General features: G+C 33.7%; 3 protein-coding genes across 4 annotated transcripts in view; 1 reads left to right on the top strand and 2 right to left on the bottom strand.

The window, feature by feature from the left end:
- Positions 1-5,598, bottom strand: part of LOC149621393 (beta-1,4-galactosyltransferase galt-1-like) — an 81,068-nt gene extending 75,470 nt beyond the window's left edge. The window contains exon 1 of the mRNA XM_089853811.1: positions 5,220-5,598. The gene's annotated coding sequence lies outside the window, so the exon portion shown is untranslated. The remainder of the gene's footprint in view (positions 1-5,219) is intronic.
- An 803-nt stretch (positions 5,599-6,401) lies between these two features.
- LOC149621392 (guanine nucleotide-binding protein G(o) subunit alpha-like) lies at positions 6,402-9,232 on the top strand. Of its 2 annotated transcripts, none has more exons than XM_089853809.1 (9): positions 6,402-6,556; positions 6,733-6,897; positions 6,960-7,051; positions 7,110-7,202; positions 7,286-7,446; positions 7,528-7,786; positions 8,143-8,214; positions 8,287-8,374; positions 8,460-9,232. In XM_089853809.1, exons 2-9 carry the CDS (start codon positions 6,774-6,776, stop codon positions 8,648-8,650), a joined length of 1,080 nt encoding a protein of 359 aa, XP_089709935.1. In that variant the 5' UTR covers positions 6,402-6,556; positions 6,733-6,773; the 3' UTR covers positions 8,651-9,232. The 2 variants fall into 2 exon arrangements, with proteins under 2 accessions (XP_089709935.1, XP_089709936.1); XM_089853810.1 differs by having other exon boundaries at positions 6,436-6,556; positions 6,738-6,897.
- Positions 9,233-11,750: 2,518 nt separating this feature from the next.
- Positions 11,751-18,960, bottom strand: Syngr (synaptogyrin). The gene is made up of 4 exons (XM_089853813.1): positions 18,655-18,960; positions 18,208-18,427; positions 17,956-18,095; positions 11,751-16,426 (listed from the first exon to the last, which is right to left on the bottom strand). The coding sequence occupies exons 1-4, from the start codon at positions 18,754-18,756 to the stop codon at positions 16,196-16,198; spliced, it is 693 nt and encodes a 230-aa protein (XP_089709939.1). The 5' UTR covers positions 18,757-18,960; the 3' UTR covers positions 11,751-16,195.
- Positions 18,961-19,313: the final 353 nt, after the last annotated feature.

The raw sequence follows: 19,313 nt of genomic DNA, 5'->3' as shown, positions 1-19,313 counted from the left end.
TTTTGAAAATGTTTAAAATAAAAGTTAAAAGAAAATGATATGCAAAATTATGCGTGAAGTATTTTTGACATTAATTTCCTCTTGGTGGAGAGGAAGAAGTGAGATGGAGTGGTAATGTTGGTGGGCCATGTGCACCAATGAAAATCACCCATAGTACCTCGCGCACGCCCCCTACCTTTGGTATTTGAGTTAGTAAGTGCTGCCGCCTATATACTTCTAGTTATATCAGAAGTAAGATAAGGGACTAGAAGTACGGAGGTAACCAAATTCTTCACTTGGCGAAAGTGAATATTCTTGATAACACACCGATAGTTGGCCCTCTGGTAGCGGTTTCTGAATTTTCCCTCCAAAACGTGAGACGCTCGTGGCGGTAGACGGCCGAACTAGATTCAAGCACCCGCGTCCGTGTTCCGCGGCTTTAGGTTGAGGGGAAGGGGGTAGGAAATGTTTTTGGAACTCGACCAATTTTTTTCTCTCTAGTGTAGGCGCGATGGAAGCGGCATAAAATCCTCAAATTTCTTCACTAGTGCCAGAATCTATACTACCAATGCTAGAGCCCTTTCACTTCTAGTCTCATCCTACTTCTGGTTATAGGGAGCTAACAACTGGCTAGGGGGAAGAGATAGTCTGACGTCACGCAGCCCCCCTCTGGTTGGTATTTCATTTTTGCGCCAAGAATACTGTTTCCAACCGTTAGGGGGGGATGAAACTCCAGTAAGAGACAGAAGGGTGTGATGTTTCAGGGTCAGAACTGTTAGCTCCCTATATGTATGGAAATTTCAACCCCATATCACGTCTCTCCTCTAAGATTTCCCTCAAAGCGATATGGAAAAGCGGGAAAGGAAAGGAAAAATTCAGCGTCCATTTAAGTAACTTAGAAAACCCAGGAAAGCCTTCTTTTTTTAAGGAAAAAGGGGGTTCCCGATAACAAATTTAAGTATCTCGGGGAATATTCTGAAATCTCCCAGTCGCCATTACAGCTTAGTGCTTACAGAAGAGATGCAATAAAAGTTGCGGGGAAAAAGTTAACATCGCTTTTTATCTTTATCTTTATATATTTATCTTTTTTTTTACTTTACTTTCCCAACCCTTTCAAACACATTCAGTGTTGGTAAGAAATAAATTCTCATTTTCCCTAAAGGTATCATCATAAGTTTATAAGAAATATTCCATTATAAGTATGACACTACCTATACAGTTCGTAATGAGACTTACAGCTCGAGATAACTAGTTCTAGGGAGAACGAGGGAAGCGAGTCAATTGAAGTACTTACTACACTCGGTGGTGGTTAATTAATTTTGCAGGACTTAAGTTCCATCTAGCTCCTATTTAGTCTGCATCACCAAGAAGTGATATCTAGTTTATTAGGGAGAAGGTATAAATTCGCCTCCACATTTATAATCTAGCTTTATCTCCAGTCCAAACGTATAGTAGGTCCGGAGTTAATCCCCGCCTCCTCTAAATTACAACCAGCAATCATCTCATTGGTTCTTGAAAACTCACGTCAGCGCGGCGACGCGAATGACGAAAATTACAGTCATATTTTCCGACTGAGGAGAGGCTGCGAAATAGCCCGGGGCCTCCTTTTACGTCCCCCCCTTGTATTTTGAAAGGGGGATGCAGGACTATGGCGCGCAAATACTTAGGCATCTTCTCCCTAGTTAACTAGATATCACTTCTTGGCATTACTAATTAGGCCTTTGACAGCAGCGCCTCACTCACCAGGCGTACGTCAGTCGCTTTACCTCGAATCTATGACCTACCTCAATCACTTTAAAATTACAAGCTCCAGTTTCTAAGTTACCATGCAGACATTACAAACTTATGGATGGAACATATCTTATGAACTTATGGTATCATCTTATCGATTGAAGAAACATATCAAAGAGAAAGTAAATTGGAGCTCCCCCTCGTATCAACCCCGAGAATCAGTAGCGTCACCAAAGAAGATCGAGCAATTTAGGGTTAGGGATAGCTGGGGACAAACGTTGGTTAAGGTTTACTCTTTCAATTCACGTTCTAACGCTTCAAGCATAGCCTAGGTCCCTATCGAATATTATAATACAAACGTGGACTATTGGTACTGGTGGTAGGTGGCGCGACCAAGGCTTAAACGACAGATCGGATTCATTTCCGGTTCTGTGTGTGGTGGTGTAGTTTCACACCCCTTTTTCTAAGGGAATTAATAGTGTGGTAAGGGCGGCGAAAAAGGGACACCCAAGTGTGTTTAGCGGGTCTATGTACTATCAAGTACCAGATATTTAACTCTGCAGGCTTCCCTTACCCTAGGATATCAGCATTGAGGTTAAAATAAGCTAAGCCTTTGTTCGAATAATAAAGTGTTCCAAACGTAATAATACTAGAGTTCGCTGGAGGACTTGCGTCTATAGAGTAATGGCAGTACTACGCAGGCACACGTGATACCCTTCTATCTCTTAGCTCAGTGTCATCCCCTCTTAAGCTAAGCCTTTGTTCGAATAATAAAGTGTTCCAAACGTAATAATACTAGAGTTTACTTGAGGACTTGGGTCTATAGAGTAATGGCAGTACTACGTAGGCAAACGTCATACCCTTCTATCTCTTAGCTCAGTGTCATCCCCTCTTACAAGAGCCCGCCCAGAGGGAGGGATACACAGTCTACACCCCTCTCTACCACCACTACTTCTATGGTAGAACTTGCAGTCATAACTCCTATCCATTCCCTGACTTGGTATCACGACGTCACACAATTTATTTTAATACTGAAATATACCCCCTCTAATGGCGGTTGAAGTTCGTCCCACAAATGGCAAATATCATGAAACGCGACGTAAACATTAACAACAAGTTGGGAAAACCAAAATATTACCTCTCCGAGTCAAGAGGTCTACTACTACAAACTTATTTACCTAGATATGGAATTATTTCACTTTTTTGAAGTAAAAATTTACGAAATATTGAAGCAGTATTCCAAGCATAGCGAATATACAGTAAAGCAGACGACATTTTACATCCAATAAGGATAAATCTTGGACACATGGAAATCAGTCAATGGGGAAAAGAACAGGAAATGAAGTCTATATACGCTTCAGCTGTTTACCCTATATTCTGATAGCTACATTCACAACTGGTTTGCAGTGTAAACACTATCATCTCGTCTCACCTCAACAATATTCTTAGTTTGCCAACATGAATGTTAACGTTAAATAACACCAAAGCTAAATTGTAGCTAGACGCACTGATAGTCATCAATGCGCACCATAAAGGAAATATAACTCTGTAGCTTAGCCCTACTAATATAATTACCACCATGATCTTTTCTTCTATTATAAAATCTTACCCTGAATATTTAAGAGTGTATTTAACTTTCGGCTCACTCTGAACCGTTGATGTCTCTTCATTTCAGACACGAAAATCAAAACCCATAGTTTACTTCACCTCAGGCCTCAATTATTTACTCTTTATTTCACTAAGCCTATTGCGGGTAATACTAAATATACCCGTCGAAGTCTAGATCTTAGCTTTCTTCATGAAATCACTAAACCAAGGATTATTCTATATACAGATGTAGTATAGCTTAAGTAATATATAAACAGCCATTTCAAATAACAATATTAAAAAAAATCTTTGGAATATCAAAATGAAACAGAGCTTTAAAGCTACAGAAGTACTAAATGCATCATAATTACGAAAAATACTTCCACATATTCACTTTATATTATGGAAAAAGGGAATATTAAGGTTCTGTATGATTTCTTAACACATCAACACAAGGCTAACTGCTAACGCGACGCACTAGTGTAACAATGGACGGACACACACATACAAAAACATAAGCTGCTTTTTAACTCTTTCCGTATTAATTTTGAGTTGAGAAACAAGATTATCTTAAATATTAAAATAAATATAATTAATATTAAATATTTTCTTCGTCAGTTGTTTGCCTTATTGAGCGTTACATCGTTTTGATAAAGAACAATTAAACATTCTTGAGAGACTTGACTAATATTGGCGTTTGAAATGAAGCATACGCCGGTTGCTTCGCCTTACTGAAATAGGTAGTATATAAAGGATTCGAATCGCAGCTGTAGATAAGAACATCGCAATTGCGTGAACCTTGGAGGAAGACCCCTCCATTGGAAGGCTAGACGTTTCTCGTAACCCTAGCCGATCGCCGCGTATGTCTTAACCTTAAGGATGATGGTGGTGTTAGAAGCCAGGTGTACAGACTGGTGTCCATGTGGGATGGACAAAAACAAAGACCAGATGATGGTGGTGTTAGAAGCCAGGTGTACAGACTGGTGTCCATGTGGTATGGACAAAAACAAAGACCAGAAGATGGTGGGGTTAGAAGCCAGGTGTACAGACTGGTGTCCATGTGGAATGGACAAAGACGAGAAGGTGATGGTGTTTAGAAGCCAGTAAGTACAGACTGGTGTCCATGTGGAATGGACAAAGACGAGAAGGTGATGGTGTTTAGAAGCCAGTAAGTACAGACTGGTGTCCATGTGGGATGGACAAAAACAAAGACGAGAAAGTGGTGGTGTTTAGAAGCCAGTAAGTACGGACTGGTGTCCATGTGGAATGGACAAAGACGAGAAGGTGGTGGTGTTTAGAAGCCAGTAAGTACAGACTGGTGTCCATGAGAAATGGGCGAAAGACTAGAAGATGGTGGTGTTTCGAAGCTAGTAAGTTGAGACTGGTGTCCATGTGGGGAGGACAAATGAACAGAGTTGTTAGACAGGCAATAGAGTAATAGCGTGTAAGTGGAATACAATTTCCGGGACTGTAAATGCGGTCTGGAAATTGAATACACGTTTGCTCCGATTTGCAAACTGCGAACGCGGTCACGTGGGTGTAACAACGGACAGACAGACAGACAGACACACAGATACGTCGAAATTAGAACCTCTCCGTGACATACGTCACTCGGAGAGGTAATAAAAAAATCGGTATACATAGTTTACAGGCGTGGAGGATTCCTACCATTAACACAAGGAGACCAAGCGACTTAGAGTGTAAAATCGTCTGCTATTTTACACTCTAAGTTGCCTGGTCTCCTTGTGCAAATGGTATGAATCCTCCACGCCTGTAAACTATGTATATACATCTTGCAATTAATTAAATTTGTATATGTCGTTACTAATTTTGAGATGCAATTTAAGTTGTCTTTTAAATTGATGGACAACGAATTTTGAGTAGGAAGACACAATCATGCAAAGAAAAAAAAATTAGCTTACCAAGTCCCAAGTTTTGTTGAACCAAGGTTGTTTTTTTTTTTTTTTTATTAGGAGAGAAAGGCCAATAGGGAAGTATTCCGCGGGCCCGCCCAGTACACAGTGTTCATTTTTTTACAAAATTTTTTTATACAACGTTATTATGTTCATAAGTTAGTTATTAGTAATTTTCCTTTGTTTTTTTTTTTTTTAAATTATACATTGTTTTTTTTTGTTAGGAATGGGTGACGCAATAATCCGTAGAAGTCGTTATTTGTAGATCCCGGTATCGTGGTCCGAGGAGCCAAAGCCCCGGTCAGCCCGGTCTGTTGAGTCGAGGTGGGTAGTCTCTTCTGTGGGACCCCGAAATATAGGAGTAACAATCAGTTAATTAAATCCCCTCAAGCGCTTGGTCACCTTAAATTCTCAATATTTGTTTACTATTCTCAAGTCAAATTATTAACTAATTACCTATAAGCACTTTGTTCACTTAGATCTTAATTATTGTTTACTGTCTCATTTTATAATCGTTACCAAACTCATGTTTAAAACCTTTAATTAATCTTAAAATCTGTTTGCTATCCTCCTGTTTAAAATCTTTATTTAATTATACATATGCACTGTTCATTTAATTTCTAATATTTGTCTACTATTCTCAATTTCTCATGTCAAAATTCAAATCATTCCGTCCGTACCACAAAAGCCTAAGGCTTGCATGTACGTTGCTAGTCCAAATAAATAAATAAATAAATAAGAGGTTGTATAGGATGACCTTCACATCGCCTCTATAATCCTCATCTATGATACCACCTCCGATATGGATGCCTCGTTCCAGGAAATGGTAGAGTCCTCTGATAGTGCCAACATGATTAGGCGGTAGTGCGAGTGCAATATTGGTGGGGACGGCGGCTTTAGAACCAAGGTTATACCACTTGAAGTCGATGATGAAGTCACAGTGGCGTTGACCTTTGTTGACGTACTAGTAGAAATGGCGTCCATACATCATCATATTAATTTCATCAATTTTAAGACTTAAAACCTTTTAATTAATAACCAAAATTAGTTTAACTTCAACCGTTCCTTCAAGTCTCAACGGACAAACGAAGTTGCACTTGCCGGCGCTTTTCTGCGGAGTCGGCGCTGTGACGTCTCAAGAGAACACTCTATGATTGGCCGAAATAGGAGAGCGTCCTTTTGAATATAATCGGCCAATCGCATTTCGAAAACGAGCAGTGACAGCCATGGGGTTTTGTATACTTGGCTTCCTCGATAATTTTAATGTTTTTAAGTAATTTTAACATATTTTTAAAAGAAAATTAAGTTTTAAAATAATTCTAAACATTAAAGAGTCATAATATATGGTAAGTTTAAACTAATTTCTCCATTTAAAACGTGTTAAACTGTTTTAAGGCAAATTTTAACTTAAGCCTTGGTTGGATTTAATGGGAAGTTTGAAGCATATTGCCCCGAAGATTCTAATCTTTGCAGGAAAATTCAAAAAATATTACGATCTAATTTTAAAATTTGCTTTTAAAAGAGCAGTGAACTTTTAAATCTGATGTTTGTAAGTTATGGAGTATGGGTACATGTCTCAGCCTTGATGATGAAGAGCGTAAAGCTAGAATACGTAGTGAACAAATCGATAGACAGTTGACTGAATTAGCCAAACAAGAGAGAAATGTCATTAAAATATTACTTTTGGGTAAGTTATCTAACATCCCTTCTTAATTTAAGTTCAAATTAAGTTAATTTGGGTCCTTTTAGGGGCGGGAGAAAGTGGGAAAAGTACTTTAGTTAAACAAATGAAAATAATACATAATGATGGTTTTACCGAGGAGGAATTAAAAAGCTTCCGTGTAAGACTTAGAACAATTGTCTTAAACCTTAAAAATATTCTAATATGTTCGTTTATAGCCTACAGTTTTAGATAATCTCGTTAGTTCTATGAAATATGTTTTAAATGGCATGGGATTATTGAGAATTAATTTGGAAAACCCCAAAAACAAAGTTTGTCTATTTATTTATTTACTTACTTTTTAATTTTGCCATTAATCATTAATAATTAATTATTAATGCCAATCTATCAACAGTTTCACGCACAATCCATATTAGCCTGTCATTGTTGTTTTGATGAAGATTTTGTTATATTGGGTTTCATTTCAAATGCGTTAAAAAAATTATGGAACGATAAAGGAGTTAGATTAACGGTTGCAAGGGGTTACGAATATGAGCTTAATGATTCAGCAATTTAGTAAGATACCTTATTAATTAAGTTTAAGTTAAATTAATTAATCTAATTATGTTTTTTGTTTTTTCTTTAAAATTAATTTAGTTTGTTTGAAAATATGGAACGTTTATGTTCTGAAAAATATATGCCAACCCCTACGGATGTTTTAAGAGCCCGTGTTCGGACTTTGGGCATAATTGAGACGCATTTTAAGATTAATGACGTCATATTTAGAATGTTTGATGTTGGGGGTCAGAGGTCGGAAAGGAGGAAATGGATTCAATGTTTTGATGATGTCAGAGCGTTACTTTTTGTCGTGGCTTTAAGTAGCTATGATATGGTGTTACAAGAGGATCCATCCATTGTATGCATAACACTTTAATCTTAATTAAATTAATTAATTAATCTTATATAAATTAATTAATCTATCTTATATAAATTAATTAATCTATCTTATATAAATTAATTAATCTATCTTATATAAATTAATTAATCTATCTTATATAAATTAATTAATCTATCTTATATAAATTAATTAATCTATCTTATATAAATTAATTAATTAATCTTATATAAATTAATTAATTAATCTTATATAAATTAATTAATCTATCTTATATAAATTAATTAATCTATCTTATATAAATTAATTAATCTATCTTATATAAATTAATTAATCTTTCTTATATAAATTAATTAATCTATCTTATATAAATTTAGAATCGTTTGCAAGATAGTTTACAGCTTTTTTCCAGCATTTGCAATAACGTCTTCTTTCAAAATACTTCAATGGTTTGTCTAAATACGGTTTAATTAAATTAGTTTAAAATTAAATTAAACTAATTAATTAAACACTCATTTTAGATTCTTTTTCTAAACAAACTGGATTTGTTTAGAGAAAAAATTCTATATTCCGGACGTCATTTGAGATTTTATCTTAGTGATTATAAAGGTTTCTTTCTATTAATTATTAATTTTTAATTAATTAATTAATTAATTACCAACAAAATTAATTAATTAATTAAATAATTAATTAGGTCCAGATTATGACGTTGATAATGGTGCCTTATTTGTTCAACACAAATTTCAATCTCAAAATCGCAATCCAGCTAAAGTAGTTTACCCTCATTTTACAACCGCAACCGACACGAGTAACGTTCAAGTTGTCTTTCAAGTTGTAATGGATACAATCATCAGAGAAAATTTAAAAATAGCTACGCTTTTATAAAGAAAGAAATAAATAATAAAGCTACTCGATCATTAAAAGCATAATTAATATTTTAAAATGTAAATAAACATTAAAAATCATAGCAACATTTACATTTGTAATGTTAAGCCTACTTTGAACTTTGAACTTTCACGTTACGTCAAAACATCTTTTTATAATCAAAAAAAAACAAAATAAAATAACTAACAGCTGATCTCAAATTCAACTTAAACCAAAACCCATTAACGAACCATCATTGTGCCTTTTTAACACTTTTTTAACAGTAGATTAGTTTAAATGTTACCGTTACCGTTACCGTCTTTTTTCTATCTTTTGTATGTGATTTACTGTTTTTGTAATGTTTATAAACTTTATATTAAATAAAAGTATATATTATACAAAGGGGAAGTAGAATTTGGGGAGAAACTAAGTGATATTTTACGCATAAATATGTTTTATCCTTAAAAAAGATAAAATCTAAATTTATTCTAAACCAAAATGGTGCTGGAAATATTTAAAAAATAATGTTCCTACGGAATTATGTGTGTGCCTTTTGGAGATTGGAGTATCAGAAATAAAATAAATACTGGCTTTTTCTTTCAATCTGTCCCTTCAACTTTTTTGGGAGGGTTTAGTTATGGCTTGCTCCTCTTGTTTCAAAGATACTAGTCCCTTCGACTTTTTTTTTGGTAGGGCTTAGTTATGGCTTGCTCCCCTTGTTTCAAGGAGACTCGTCCCTTTGTTTTTTTTTGGTAGGGCTTAGTTATGGCTTGCTCCCCTTGTTTCACAGAGACTAGTCCCTTTGACTTTTTTGGTAGGGCTTAGTTATGGCTTGCTCCCCTTGTTTCAAAGATACTAGTCCCTTTGACTTTTTCTGGTAGGGCTTAGTTATGGCTTGCTCCCCTTGTTTCAAGGAGACTAGTCCCTTTGACGTTTTTGGGAGGGTTTAGTTATGGCTTGCTCCCCTTGTTTCAAAGAGACTAGGCCCTTTGACTTTTTTTTGGTAGGGCTTAGTTATGGCTTGCTCCCCTTGTTTCAAAGAGACTAGTTCCTTTGTTTTTTTGGTAGGGCTTAGTTATGGCTTGCTCACCTTGTTTTAAAGAGACTGTCGATTTAAAACAAGGTGAGCAAGCCATAACTAAGCCCTACGCAAGTATTTTACAATACTAGAAGTCCCATTTAATTTCCCTGGACCATATACATCACACCAAATGACGTCAGAATTAATAATAGGAGTGACCTCACGTGTAGTAATTTCTCAAGCCCGGTATACCCACAAAACCCGAATTCATAGAAATTAACATGGGATTCACAATGATTCCTATTATAGCGGTATGTATTCTTGTTGGTTCCTAAAACCCTTTACTCTTCAATAACACAAACTAAAATGGAACTGTGTCACTCAAATATGGTCACTTCGCGTGATCAAAGCTATTTTTCTCAAACGAAACTGCACTATAAAGAACAAAAAATAGATCTAAAATAGGCCAAAACAGTTTAACCTTTAGCAACGGCCCAAAATGCAAACCTAGCCAGTAATATAATACAATACAAATCAAACTGAAAGGCATCCAACCAGTCAGTAAAAATTTCGGAATAAACTAGCTTATGCCAGAAGTGTATAATACTTCTCTTCTTGGAGAGAAGTGTACCAGCACAAAGCGGGAAGGGGTAATTGCAACATGATTCTTCCCCCAACATCAGAATTAAGATTTATTATAAACCGAATCACATACGCCATGAAAATATTTCAATTCTCATCATTACTAATTAGCGCTGCTTAACGATTTGCCAACCAAGGCAGGATTTATGTCCCATCACGTCAAGACAATCAAGGTTTGTGGATTAATTGATTGCTGGGGATTTAGTAAATACCAAACAGTAATTTTAGGATTCACCCTATCACGGTGCGATTGTTATATACCCATCTGAATTAAGTTTGAGCAAATTAACAAAAATGGTGCCATGATCCCGGGAAGAATCATGTAATTTCATAACTAAAGTATTAAGAAGACTTCTACAGAGTGTCACACTTCTTCTATTATCCCCTTCTGGTTATAGGCAAGAAAGAATAGAAAGATTGACCCCAAAACTGTCGTCGTTTGGTCATAAAGCCCAGTTAATCAATAATTTCATACACCGGACCGGACATATTAAAGCACTTCTGAGTCCCTAGCTGCTGTACCCACCCGTCAATAATATTTGCTGAGAGAGAGAGTTGGGGGTGTAATACTATGGACTTGGAAGTTATAACGGAACGGTAAAAACATTGTAAATCTTAACTTGAAACATTCTCGAATTACAATATTTTAGAAGTAAAAACTGGAAACGCCCCCTAAAGCTATGTTTAGTGCGTACGATGTACATCCACCCCTTCGCAAACATATACAGTTACTTTAGCTTACAGTACCGTGAATGCTAAATTCTAATGGGAATTTTATCTTTAAATACACATTGCTAAAATTTAAATTGAATAAAATATCTAGAGAAAAGATAATTCGAAAAAAAAAATCGGAGCATTTGAGCAAAAAGGTAATATTCCCTTTAAAATTTAACGGCGATTTTAAAGGGAATGCTACCTTTAAATACCCTTTAGGTAAGATAACCTTACTGACAAAAAATTAAAATTAAATCAAATAGTGAAAAGGAATTTGCGAGTCTTCGAGCGAAAGGTAATATTCCCTTTAATATTTAACGGGGATTTTAAAGGGAATGCTACCTTTAAATACATTTTTGTTAAGATAATCTTACTGGCAAAAAAATTAAATAGCGAAAAAGAATTTGCGCGCCTTTTAGCAAAAAGGTAATATCCCCTTTAAAGTGTAATGGTAATTTTACAAGGAATGTTACCTTTAAATACATTTTCGGTGAGATAACCTTACTGACAAAAAAAAATATTAAATATAATCAAATAATGAAAAATAAATTTAAAATATTCCTGAGCCTTTGAGCAACAAAGGTAATATTCCCTTTAAAATTATGGCCCGGTATTTAAAGCTAGTAAAAGGTAAAGATACCGAAATTGATTTACTCACTTTTTTCTGTTGTCCTTTCATTAATTTAATAAACGAATTTCCAAAAATTATTTTGTTCTGTAAAAATCAAATAAAAATTAGAATAATTTTTTTTTATTATTTTTTAAGTTTTTATTGATGACTAGAATATATCTATAAACATCACAGAAAAATCAACACAATTTTCAATTTGTTTGTTTCTTTGTTTTATGGGGATTTGTATTTTTGGTTCATCTCATTTCAAATATTATTTACCAGATTTTTTAATTAATATTTCTTGTAAAACCCTATATTTTAATTAATAGAGTTTATTAAATTTATTTTTTTTGTAATTGTTAACTTTATGGGAATGTTCAAGTTTTTTTTTTTTTTTTTTGGCAAATTTCACTAATTTGATTTGGTTTTTATTATTAAATATATCAAACAAAAAAATGATAATTGTTTAATTTATTATTAATTTAGTTAATTAATCAATGAAACAGTTAATTGGTTAATAAGGATCGGAGTTCATTAACCAATCAAAAGTTTCATTGGAAAACTGAAATTAAAAATAGTAATAATATATTCTAGATTAATTAATTAAATAAATTTAGTAATTTACATTTTATAAAATTAAAAATAGGAAATATTGAAAATAATATAAAATTATAATTATAGTGAAATTAAAAATGTGAATATTTCTTTGTAATTTATTTATTTTTGTGAACTGAAATTTGATCTGTATTTAATTTCTTTTAAATATCTTATTTAAATTTCTTGTTTTTTTATACACCAAATATATACACACATTTTATTTGTTTGTCTGCTTGTTTTGACCAATAAATATTTACGACTTTTTGCGTATTTTTGTATTTTTTTGTTTTTTCTAAATTTACAAACCAGCCAAGTTCATTTCATTTTTATTTATTTTTTTTTCAAACATTTTTTTTTTCAAAGTGTTTTTAATTAATATTACGTGGTAATTATGTCGCCAAAAATTTTCCAATAACCTTTTGTTTATTTTTATTTTTCTTTTATTTGAAAATATTTCTACTAAATACCACTTTTGTTTTATTTATTATAACATTAGGTTTGCTTTGTTTACCTTTTTTTTTTTGAAAATTGACATTAAATAACCTTTGTGTTTATTTGTTTACTAACTTTGTTTATTAGAAGATACGTCGGTACTATCAAAGACTTGAACACCTTTTTTCTTGTATTTTGTTTTTCAATTTTTTCATAATTAATTTAATTGCATTTAAATTAAAATAAAATAAACGTATTTAATTTATAATATTAATATTTTTTTTATCAAATTGGAACACGCGAGAGGGTCATGTTTCGTCTTGATAAAAAAAATATTTTATCTAATACGTTAATTTAGGCTTAAATAACGATTTAGGGTTAATGGAAGTAAGTACTACATAGGCCTTGTCTTCATATTCAAAAATCACCCCAACCATTCCATAACGGCTATAATTGTCGTCTGCTATAAAATAGGGCCTAATCGTGTTTAAATCAACGATTTAAGGTTAATTTCTCCATCAAATTAATTAATAAGTACTAATTCCACACCGCAATCGTAAAAAAACGCAACTCTAGAAGCAGACGACGCTATAGCCTATTATGGCTAGGCCGCTAGGGGCGATTTTTTGGCGGGAAACTAGTCTATTTCTCTAAAAATCTTTGGGGATTAATTAAGTTAATTAAGGGAGTGTTTAAATTTATCTAATTCGTTCATTTTCTTCTTTTTTAAAATGGCATACAATTAAAATAAAAATTTTTGACTCAGGAACAAATACCACACCGTAGTAAGCCCGTTTTGCGTAACATTTGTAAGCGGGTCTATTACCATAATGGATAGGCCTAATGATATTAAAACACTATCACTGTAGTTTATTTTATATATTTCTTAGGGGTATATAGTTTTAATTAAAATTAAATATATTTGGTTTAAAAATTGGCTACTACAAGTCTACAAGTAGTTTTTAGGACACAGACTGACTACTAAAACGCGATTTTTATAATAAGGGACTTTTTGTTGTAACGTTAAGCTCAAAAAATATTTAAATACGGAATTAATGCTGATTAAATTAAATGATATTGGGTTAAAATTGACTAGTTAACAATCTCTAAACTGTAGAGTATAAGTTCGATCTGAGCCAATACAGCTAAAGGCAGGGGGTAGTACGGAAATTACCCTAAGCCTAACCTGACCTCTGACCTTTCCTGTTAGCAATTTCAATCTCAATTAAATTAAATTAAAAGCTGCTGAAATTAAATTTAATAACGGTGTGCACTATTATTAAACGCTGTTAGACATTTACGAAGATTTTCTACGAATATATTTATATCACAAAGTGTTTTTAAGTTGTTTTTCCCTCGATTAATTAAAAACAAACTAATTAATTAATTAACGTATATATTGCTATGGGATTTAATTAAAATTAAGGGATGGCGTTAATGGCTTATATTTATTTATAAAAGATAATGGTTTGCGGGGGAATTATGGTTATGGGTAAAGATTTGTTTTGAAAAACGCGTCTACTGAAATTTGTTTTTTATAATATGTGATATTTAGTTGTTTGTTTGTTTGTTTACAGGCAATTAATTTTTATTTTTTAATTGCCCAATATAATTATAATGGTATTATATACAGATGAAAATGAATTTTTTAGTTTGTTTTTTTGTTGTTAGTTTTAAATTAAATGATAAGTTTTGGAAATATATGTTAGTTATTTAATTAACTAATGTTAATATTTAAGAAATTGGGTTTAGCCTTAATTTTAATTATAGCTTCAATTTAAGACCATTTAGGACAAATTCTGCTCAGATCTATGGAACTTATGTTCAAAAATGTCTTAAAATTAATTGTCGTTAGACTTATGTTAATAAATTAACTAAATGCCATTGGAAATCACAGTTAAATGAACATTTAAAAAATGCATACCGATTAAAATCGTCATTTAAAATTTGTCGTATTTTGCCTCAATTTGATGTTAAGCCTAATTCAAAAACGCCAAGGCCCAATTTCACCGGCAAAAATTGCCTTTATACCAAAATTAGTTAAAATAACGAGAGATAATGCTACTACACCTACTTTTTGTTTAAATATTTTAAGTATCTTAATTATTGCCAAATTATTTTTTTATATAATCCTTCGCGTTGTTGATATCATTCCCATTTACGTTTATTTAAACTAATTTTTAATCTAACAGTTGGTATCTAATACGTAGCTAACGGGTGAATTCCAAAAAATTACAATTCTTTTTAAAAATTTAAACATTCAGTTGCTTGTTTGTTTGTTTGCTTATTTACTATTTTTTAGGCCCGTTAAGTTTTATATATTTTTCTTTCAAGACATAAATATTTAAACACCCTAAGTATACGCGTGGTTGTTTATTTAATATTTGTTTATGATTAAGATTTTGCGGTACTGTTTATATTTATTAAACATAGCACTGACATTTGTTTATTTATTCCGTGTGTATTTACTAATGTTTATTTATTTTTTATCTTAAGCTTATTAATAAGGCAATTAAAAACACTAACGATTTTGTTTCGGCCTAACCTAACGTTTACTGGTAATACGTTTTACGTTAATACAATTTTTTTTATGTACGTCTAAGCCCCATTCCTTTAACTCAAACAATTCATGTGCGCAGTATTTATTTCTTAAACTGGCCTCGATTGAAATTAAGTTCAACTAAATTGTTTTATAAAAAGATCGTCTAAAAAAAATTTAATGTCCAGCCTGCCAGCCTGAAAGGTTCAGACCAATACTTCTTTAACCTTAAAACTCTGAAGGGTTAAAAACTAAAAAATACCGAATTTTTAAAGAATTTTCTTTGAAAACGAATTCAAACGAAAAAAGACTACTGTATATTGAGCCTCTCAAAAAAATAATTAAGAATACTGTTCTGAGATTCATTTCAATCTCAATGTTAATTAGATAAAAACGTCCGCAAACTAAATTTAATTCCCAGCCTGCCACCCTGAAAGGTTCAAACCAATACTCCTCGAACCTTAAAACTTTAAGGCTTTAAAACTAAAAATCTTCGGAATTTTAACCAATTTTCTTCGAAAAACGAATTCAAACAAAAACTACTGTATTTTGAGACTCAAAAATTAAGAATACTGCTCTGAGATTCACTTCAACCTCAATGTTAATTAAATAATTAAATAATTAAATAAAACCGTAGACTAATTGAAAAATAAGCAATTTCAAGCGAGGCCTTGTTAAGTTAACATTCAATAAAAGCTCCCCCATTAATCTTTCGTCATTTAAGCTTATACTGCATTGTTACATCTTCAGAAACAGGCACTACAAACCCCAGTGAAATAAAACTAAATTTCCCATCATCCATTTCAGATAATACAACTCAATTAGATCGGTAATATGATGCAATCTGAATTATTTTGAACTGATCTAATTGAACATAAAAATGTTTTTTTTTGCATCGTCTGAAATAGGCTTAAGTAATTTTAAAATCACTGCGACAATAGTACAGATTTAATTAATTAATAATTTAAGACTTTTACGTCACAATCCCCCCAATCGACAGCGTAGTACTCAATAGGCAGGGGCCTGGAAATTTGAAATTCCAGAGGGTACTTTTTCCGTTTGTTGGTTACCGCTATTGAAAGGGGGCTCTTGGTAAGTCTCGTTCATGTCGGTACCACCTGGGTAGCTGGAGTAAGGAGAACCGCCTGGAATAGCGTGCGGATCCGCCTCGTAGCTTGGAGCAAATGCCGCTTCTGCCCCTTGTCGGTAACGTTGGAATGCGAAGAATACGCAACCCGCCTTTTCAATACCAGTATGTTTGTTTATTTGTTTATTTAGATCAGGTCCGTAATTGGGTACATGAAATTGTGCGGGTACATGGAGGTATTGCAAAGCAGGGGTCAAGGTTGAAATATCAAGGACAAATCTACGCACTTAAACCATAAGTTAATAAGATATGTTCCCCATAAGTTTGTCACTGGTTACTAAGAGCTTGTAATTTTTAAGTGACATACGCCTGATTTTGGCGCTGTCAAAGGCTTAACACTGACTAAATAAGAAGATGGACTACAAAATTAACCGACTATAATCAATTCTGACGGCGTTCTATGACTAGCTCTCAGTATTACGAAGTATAGGAAGTGTAATACTTATGGAATATATCTTATAAACTTATGCTACAACTAAAGAGGGACTTGGCAATTCTGGCTTAGCTCCACCCCCAGCGCCATTATGGTATGTGGACTCTTTTACCAAAAGCTATTGAAGCCCCTCCCCCTGGTATGTTTTTTTGGCACCTAGCAGGCTAGCATCGTGAAATACTTGCAAAGTTGCAAACTTTGCCAAGTCCCCATTGCAAGCAACCAAGCAGTGCCAGGAATTAAAAAACTTCAACCTTTAACACATTTTTGCTTATTTTTAAAGGTCTAAACTAAACTAGTCAAGTGTTACCAATATATTTAAAAATTATATACATAATTTCAATAAAACTAATCTTAATTTTATTATGAATAAAAAGATAATCAATCCACCCAAACTCCAGAAATTTCCTCCACTAAAACCCCATACCATATACATCGTTTTCAGACTAGGAGGATTCATACCATTTACACTAGGAGGCCAAAGCTTCAGGTGTTAGAGGTAGCCAAACTCCGCGGGAGAGTAAAATATCAGACCTCCTGGTTTAAAAAGTATGAACCCTCCTAGACTGAAAACTACTACTCCCTGACTTGGGTTTTCAGACAAGGAGGATTGATACCATCTAAACCAGGAGACCAGGCTACTTGGCAGACAAAATGCAGTACCAAGCAGCCTCAACTCCTGTTGCAAATGGTATAAATACTCCTAGTCACACCAATCCGTTCTAACTTCAATTCACTTTGCAAAAAAGTGTTGCCAGTTAATTAAAATGCAATTTAATAGATAATTCAGTACCAAACATGAAATACTCTAATAAAAAATTACCGGCAACCCTACAACTATTTCATCTATGAACTTTAACCTCACTTTGTTTTATAATTAAAACCCCAATTAAACTCTACTTAAACTAAAACTATCACTTAAATTTTCAATCTTATACATAAAGTTACTAACTATTAATATCTAGTTTACACATTACCGAGTAAATTCAAATACAATGTATGCCAAACAATTCCCAAATTTCAAACAAAGTGCTTAAAAGCCAAAATAGATCAAAAATAGGCCAAAAACAACACCAAAGGAAATGTGTTTGAGAAAAACCAAACCAAACCAAACTCAAGCAAACCAATAACAATAATAACATTGCAACAACACTGAGGTTTCAAAAATAGACCAAAAAATAGACTTACCCAAGTGAAGATGGAGAAAAAGCTAAATGCAATTGACGCGCGAATGTTGCTTACTCCAAAACCATCAAGGCTCATTTCAGATTTTCGCCACGCATCTGAGAGGTAGCAAAAAGTGACAAACCACATGAATGCCCAGAAACCTGCAACACAAACACATAAAAAACAAGGTTATGTTACATTAGTCACACATGTATTTTAAATAAAAATTTATGTATTAATTTAATGGAAATTAAAGTAAATTTAATTACTAACCAGAGAAAGCCATATCTCCAATGACGGCTCGTCTTCGTAGTTTAATGCTGGACAAATTATCAAACATGGCTTCGAGAACGAGTAGAGCGATACTGGCCAAGAACGCTATAACTCCGACACCCACACCCATGTTACAGGCGTGAGAATCTTTGTTAAATTGGCATTGATCATCAAGCCAACCTTCAGAGGAAATGCAACCGAAGACAACAACGGCGAATAACTATTAAAATAAAAAGCGACAATAATTAATGATATGCAAAATAGGCGGCTTAGGCCTAAGCCTAACAAGGCTTAACAATTTAGGAAACCGATAGCGATAGCGGCGGCCATAGGCCAAAGGTCAACTTGACCAAGGCTTAATTTATAAACCTTATAATACTTCTCAACGATTGTTAGATTTTATAATATTAAATTATTAGTTTAATTATAGCATAAAACGTTTCTTACCCAGCATAATAGTCTCAAAATAACTTGCGGTCTTTGCACAAAAGTTACGGGGTCAAAGGGGACACCAGCTCTTCCCGCGCCATAGGCACCCCCGCCGTTCATTTTTGTACTTTAAAAGATATTTATTTCGGTTTTAACTTATTTATTTCCTAGTCCACACTTTGTCCGGTCGATTATACACTTGAAGTTTCCGAGAAAACCGTTACCTTAACTCGATTTGGTTAAAAATTATCGCGGAACAAATCCGGCGACTCAGCAGCGACCACTGTCCAACGGCCTTACCCCTTCCGCGAACAATGGCTTCTCTGTAAAATCGCCCCCTTTAAATTTGATAAGGGGTGGAACTGTTTTCACTCAAGTTATATAGGGAGCAGCCATTAATGGATATTTTCTTCCTAAGTTATCTCAGCGAAAACGAGGCAGAAAAGTCAACTTTATCGATTTTTCTAGATTTTTTTCTGATAGTTTTTTAAGCCTTTACTTCCTGTACGTCACTCTTTCACGGCCAACTATGACTGGTCGAACGGGAACTTAAACCAATGTCGTGATTGAAAGGCAGGCAGAACATGGCAGAATAAAAGTTACTGATTGGCCGTATTGAGAAATAACCACGCTTTATGATGACGTAATTTCCCGTTGCGGCGGCTGTAGCGTGCGTA

This window comes from Phalangium opilio, unplaced genomic scaffold, assembly GCF_054372755.1.
Source record: "Phalangium opilio isolate 3A_F unplaced genomic scaffold, DU_Popi_V2 ptg000206l_1, whole genome shotgun sequence".
Lineage (NCBI taxonomy): Eukaryota > Metazoa > Arthropoda > Arachnida > Opiliones > Phalangiidae > Phalangium > Phalangium opilio.
This window is presented reverse-complemented; position numbering and strand designations above follow the sequence as displayed.

What these genes read in the sequence shown, in the direction of transcription:
- Syngr (XM_089853813.1), bottom strand. Translation starts at nt 18,756, where the DNA reads ATGAACGGCGGGGGTGCCTATGGCGCGGGAAGAGCTGGTGTCCCCTTT. An exon ending in TTTTGAGACTATTATGCTGG is followed by an intron (nt 18,428 to 18,654) that starts GTAAGAAACGTT and finishes TTATTTTAATAG; the next exon opens with TTATTCGCCGTTGTTGTCTT. An exon ending in TGGAGATATGGCTTTCTCTG is followed by an intron (nt 18,096 to 18,207) that starts GTTAGTAATTAA and finishes TTTGTGTTGCAG; the next exon opens with GTTTCTGGGCATTCATGTGG.
- LOC149621392 (XM_089853809.1), top strand. Translation starts at nt 6,774, where the DNA reads ATGGGTACATGTCTCAGCCTTGATGATGAAGAGCGTAAAGCTAGAATA. An exon ending in AGGAATTAAAAAGCTTCCGT is followed by an intron (nt 7,052 to 7,109) that starts GTAAGACTTAGA and finishes GTTCGTTTATAG; the next exon opens with CCTACAGTTTTAGATAATCT. An exon ending in TGGAAAACCCCAAAAACAAA is followed by an intron (nt 7,203 to 7,285) that starts GTTTGTCTATTT and finishes ATCTATCAACAG; the next exon opens with TTTCACGCACAATCCATATT.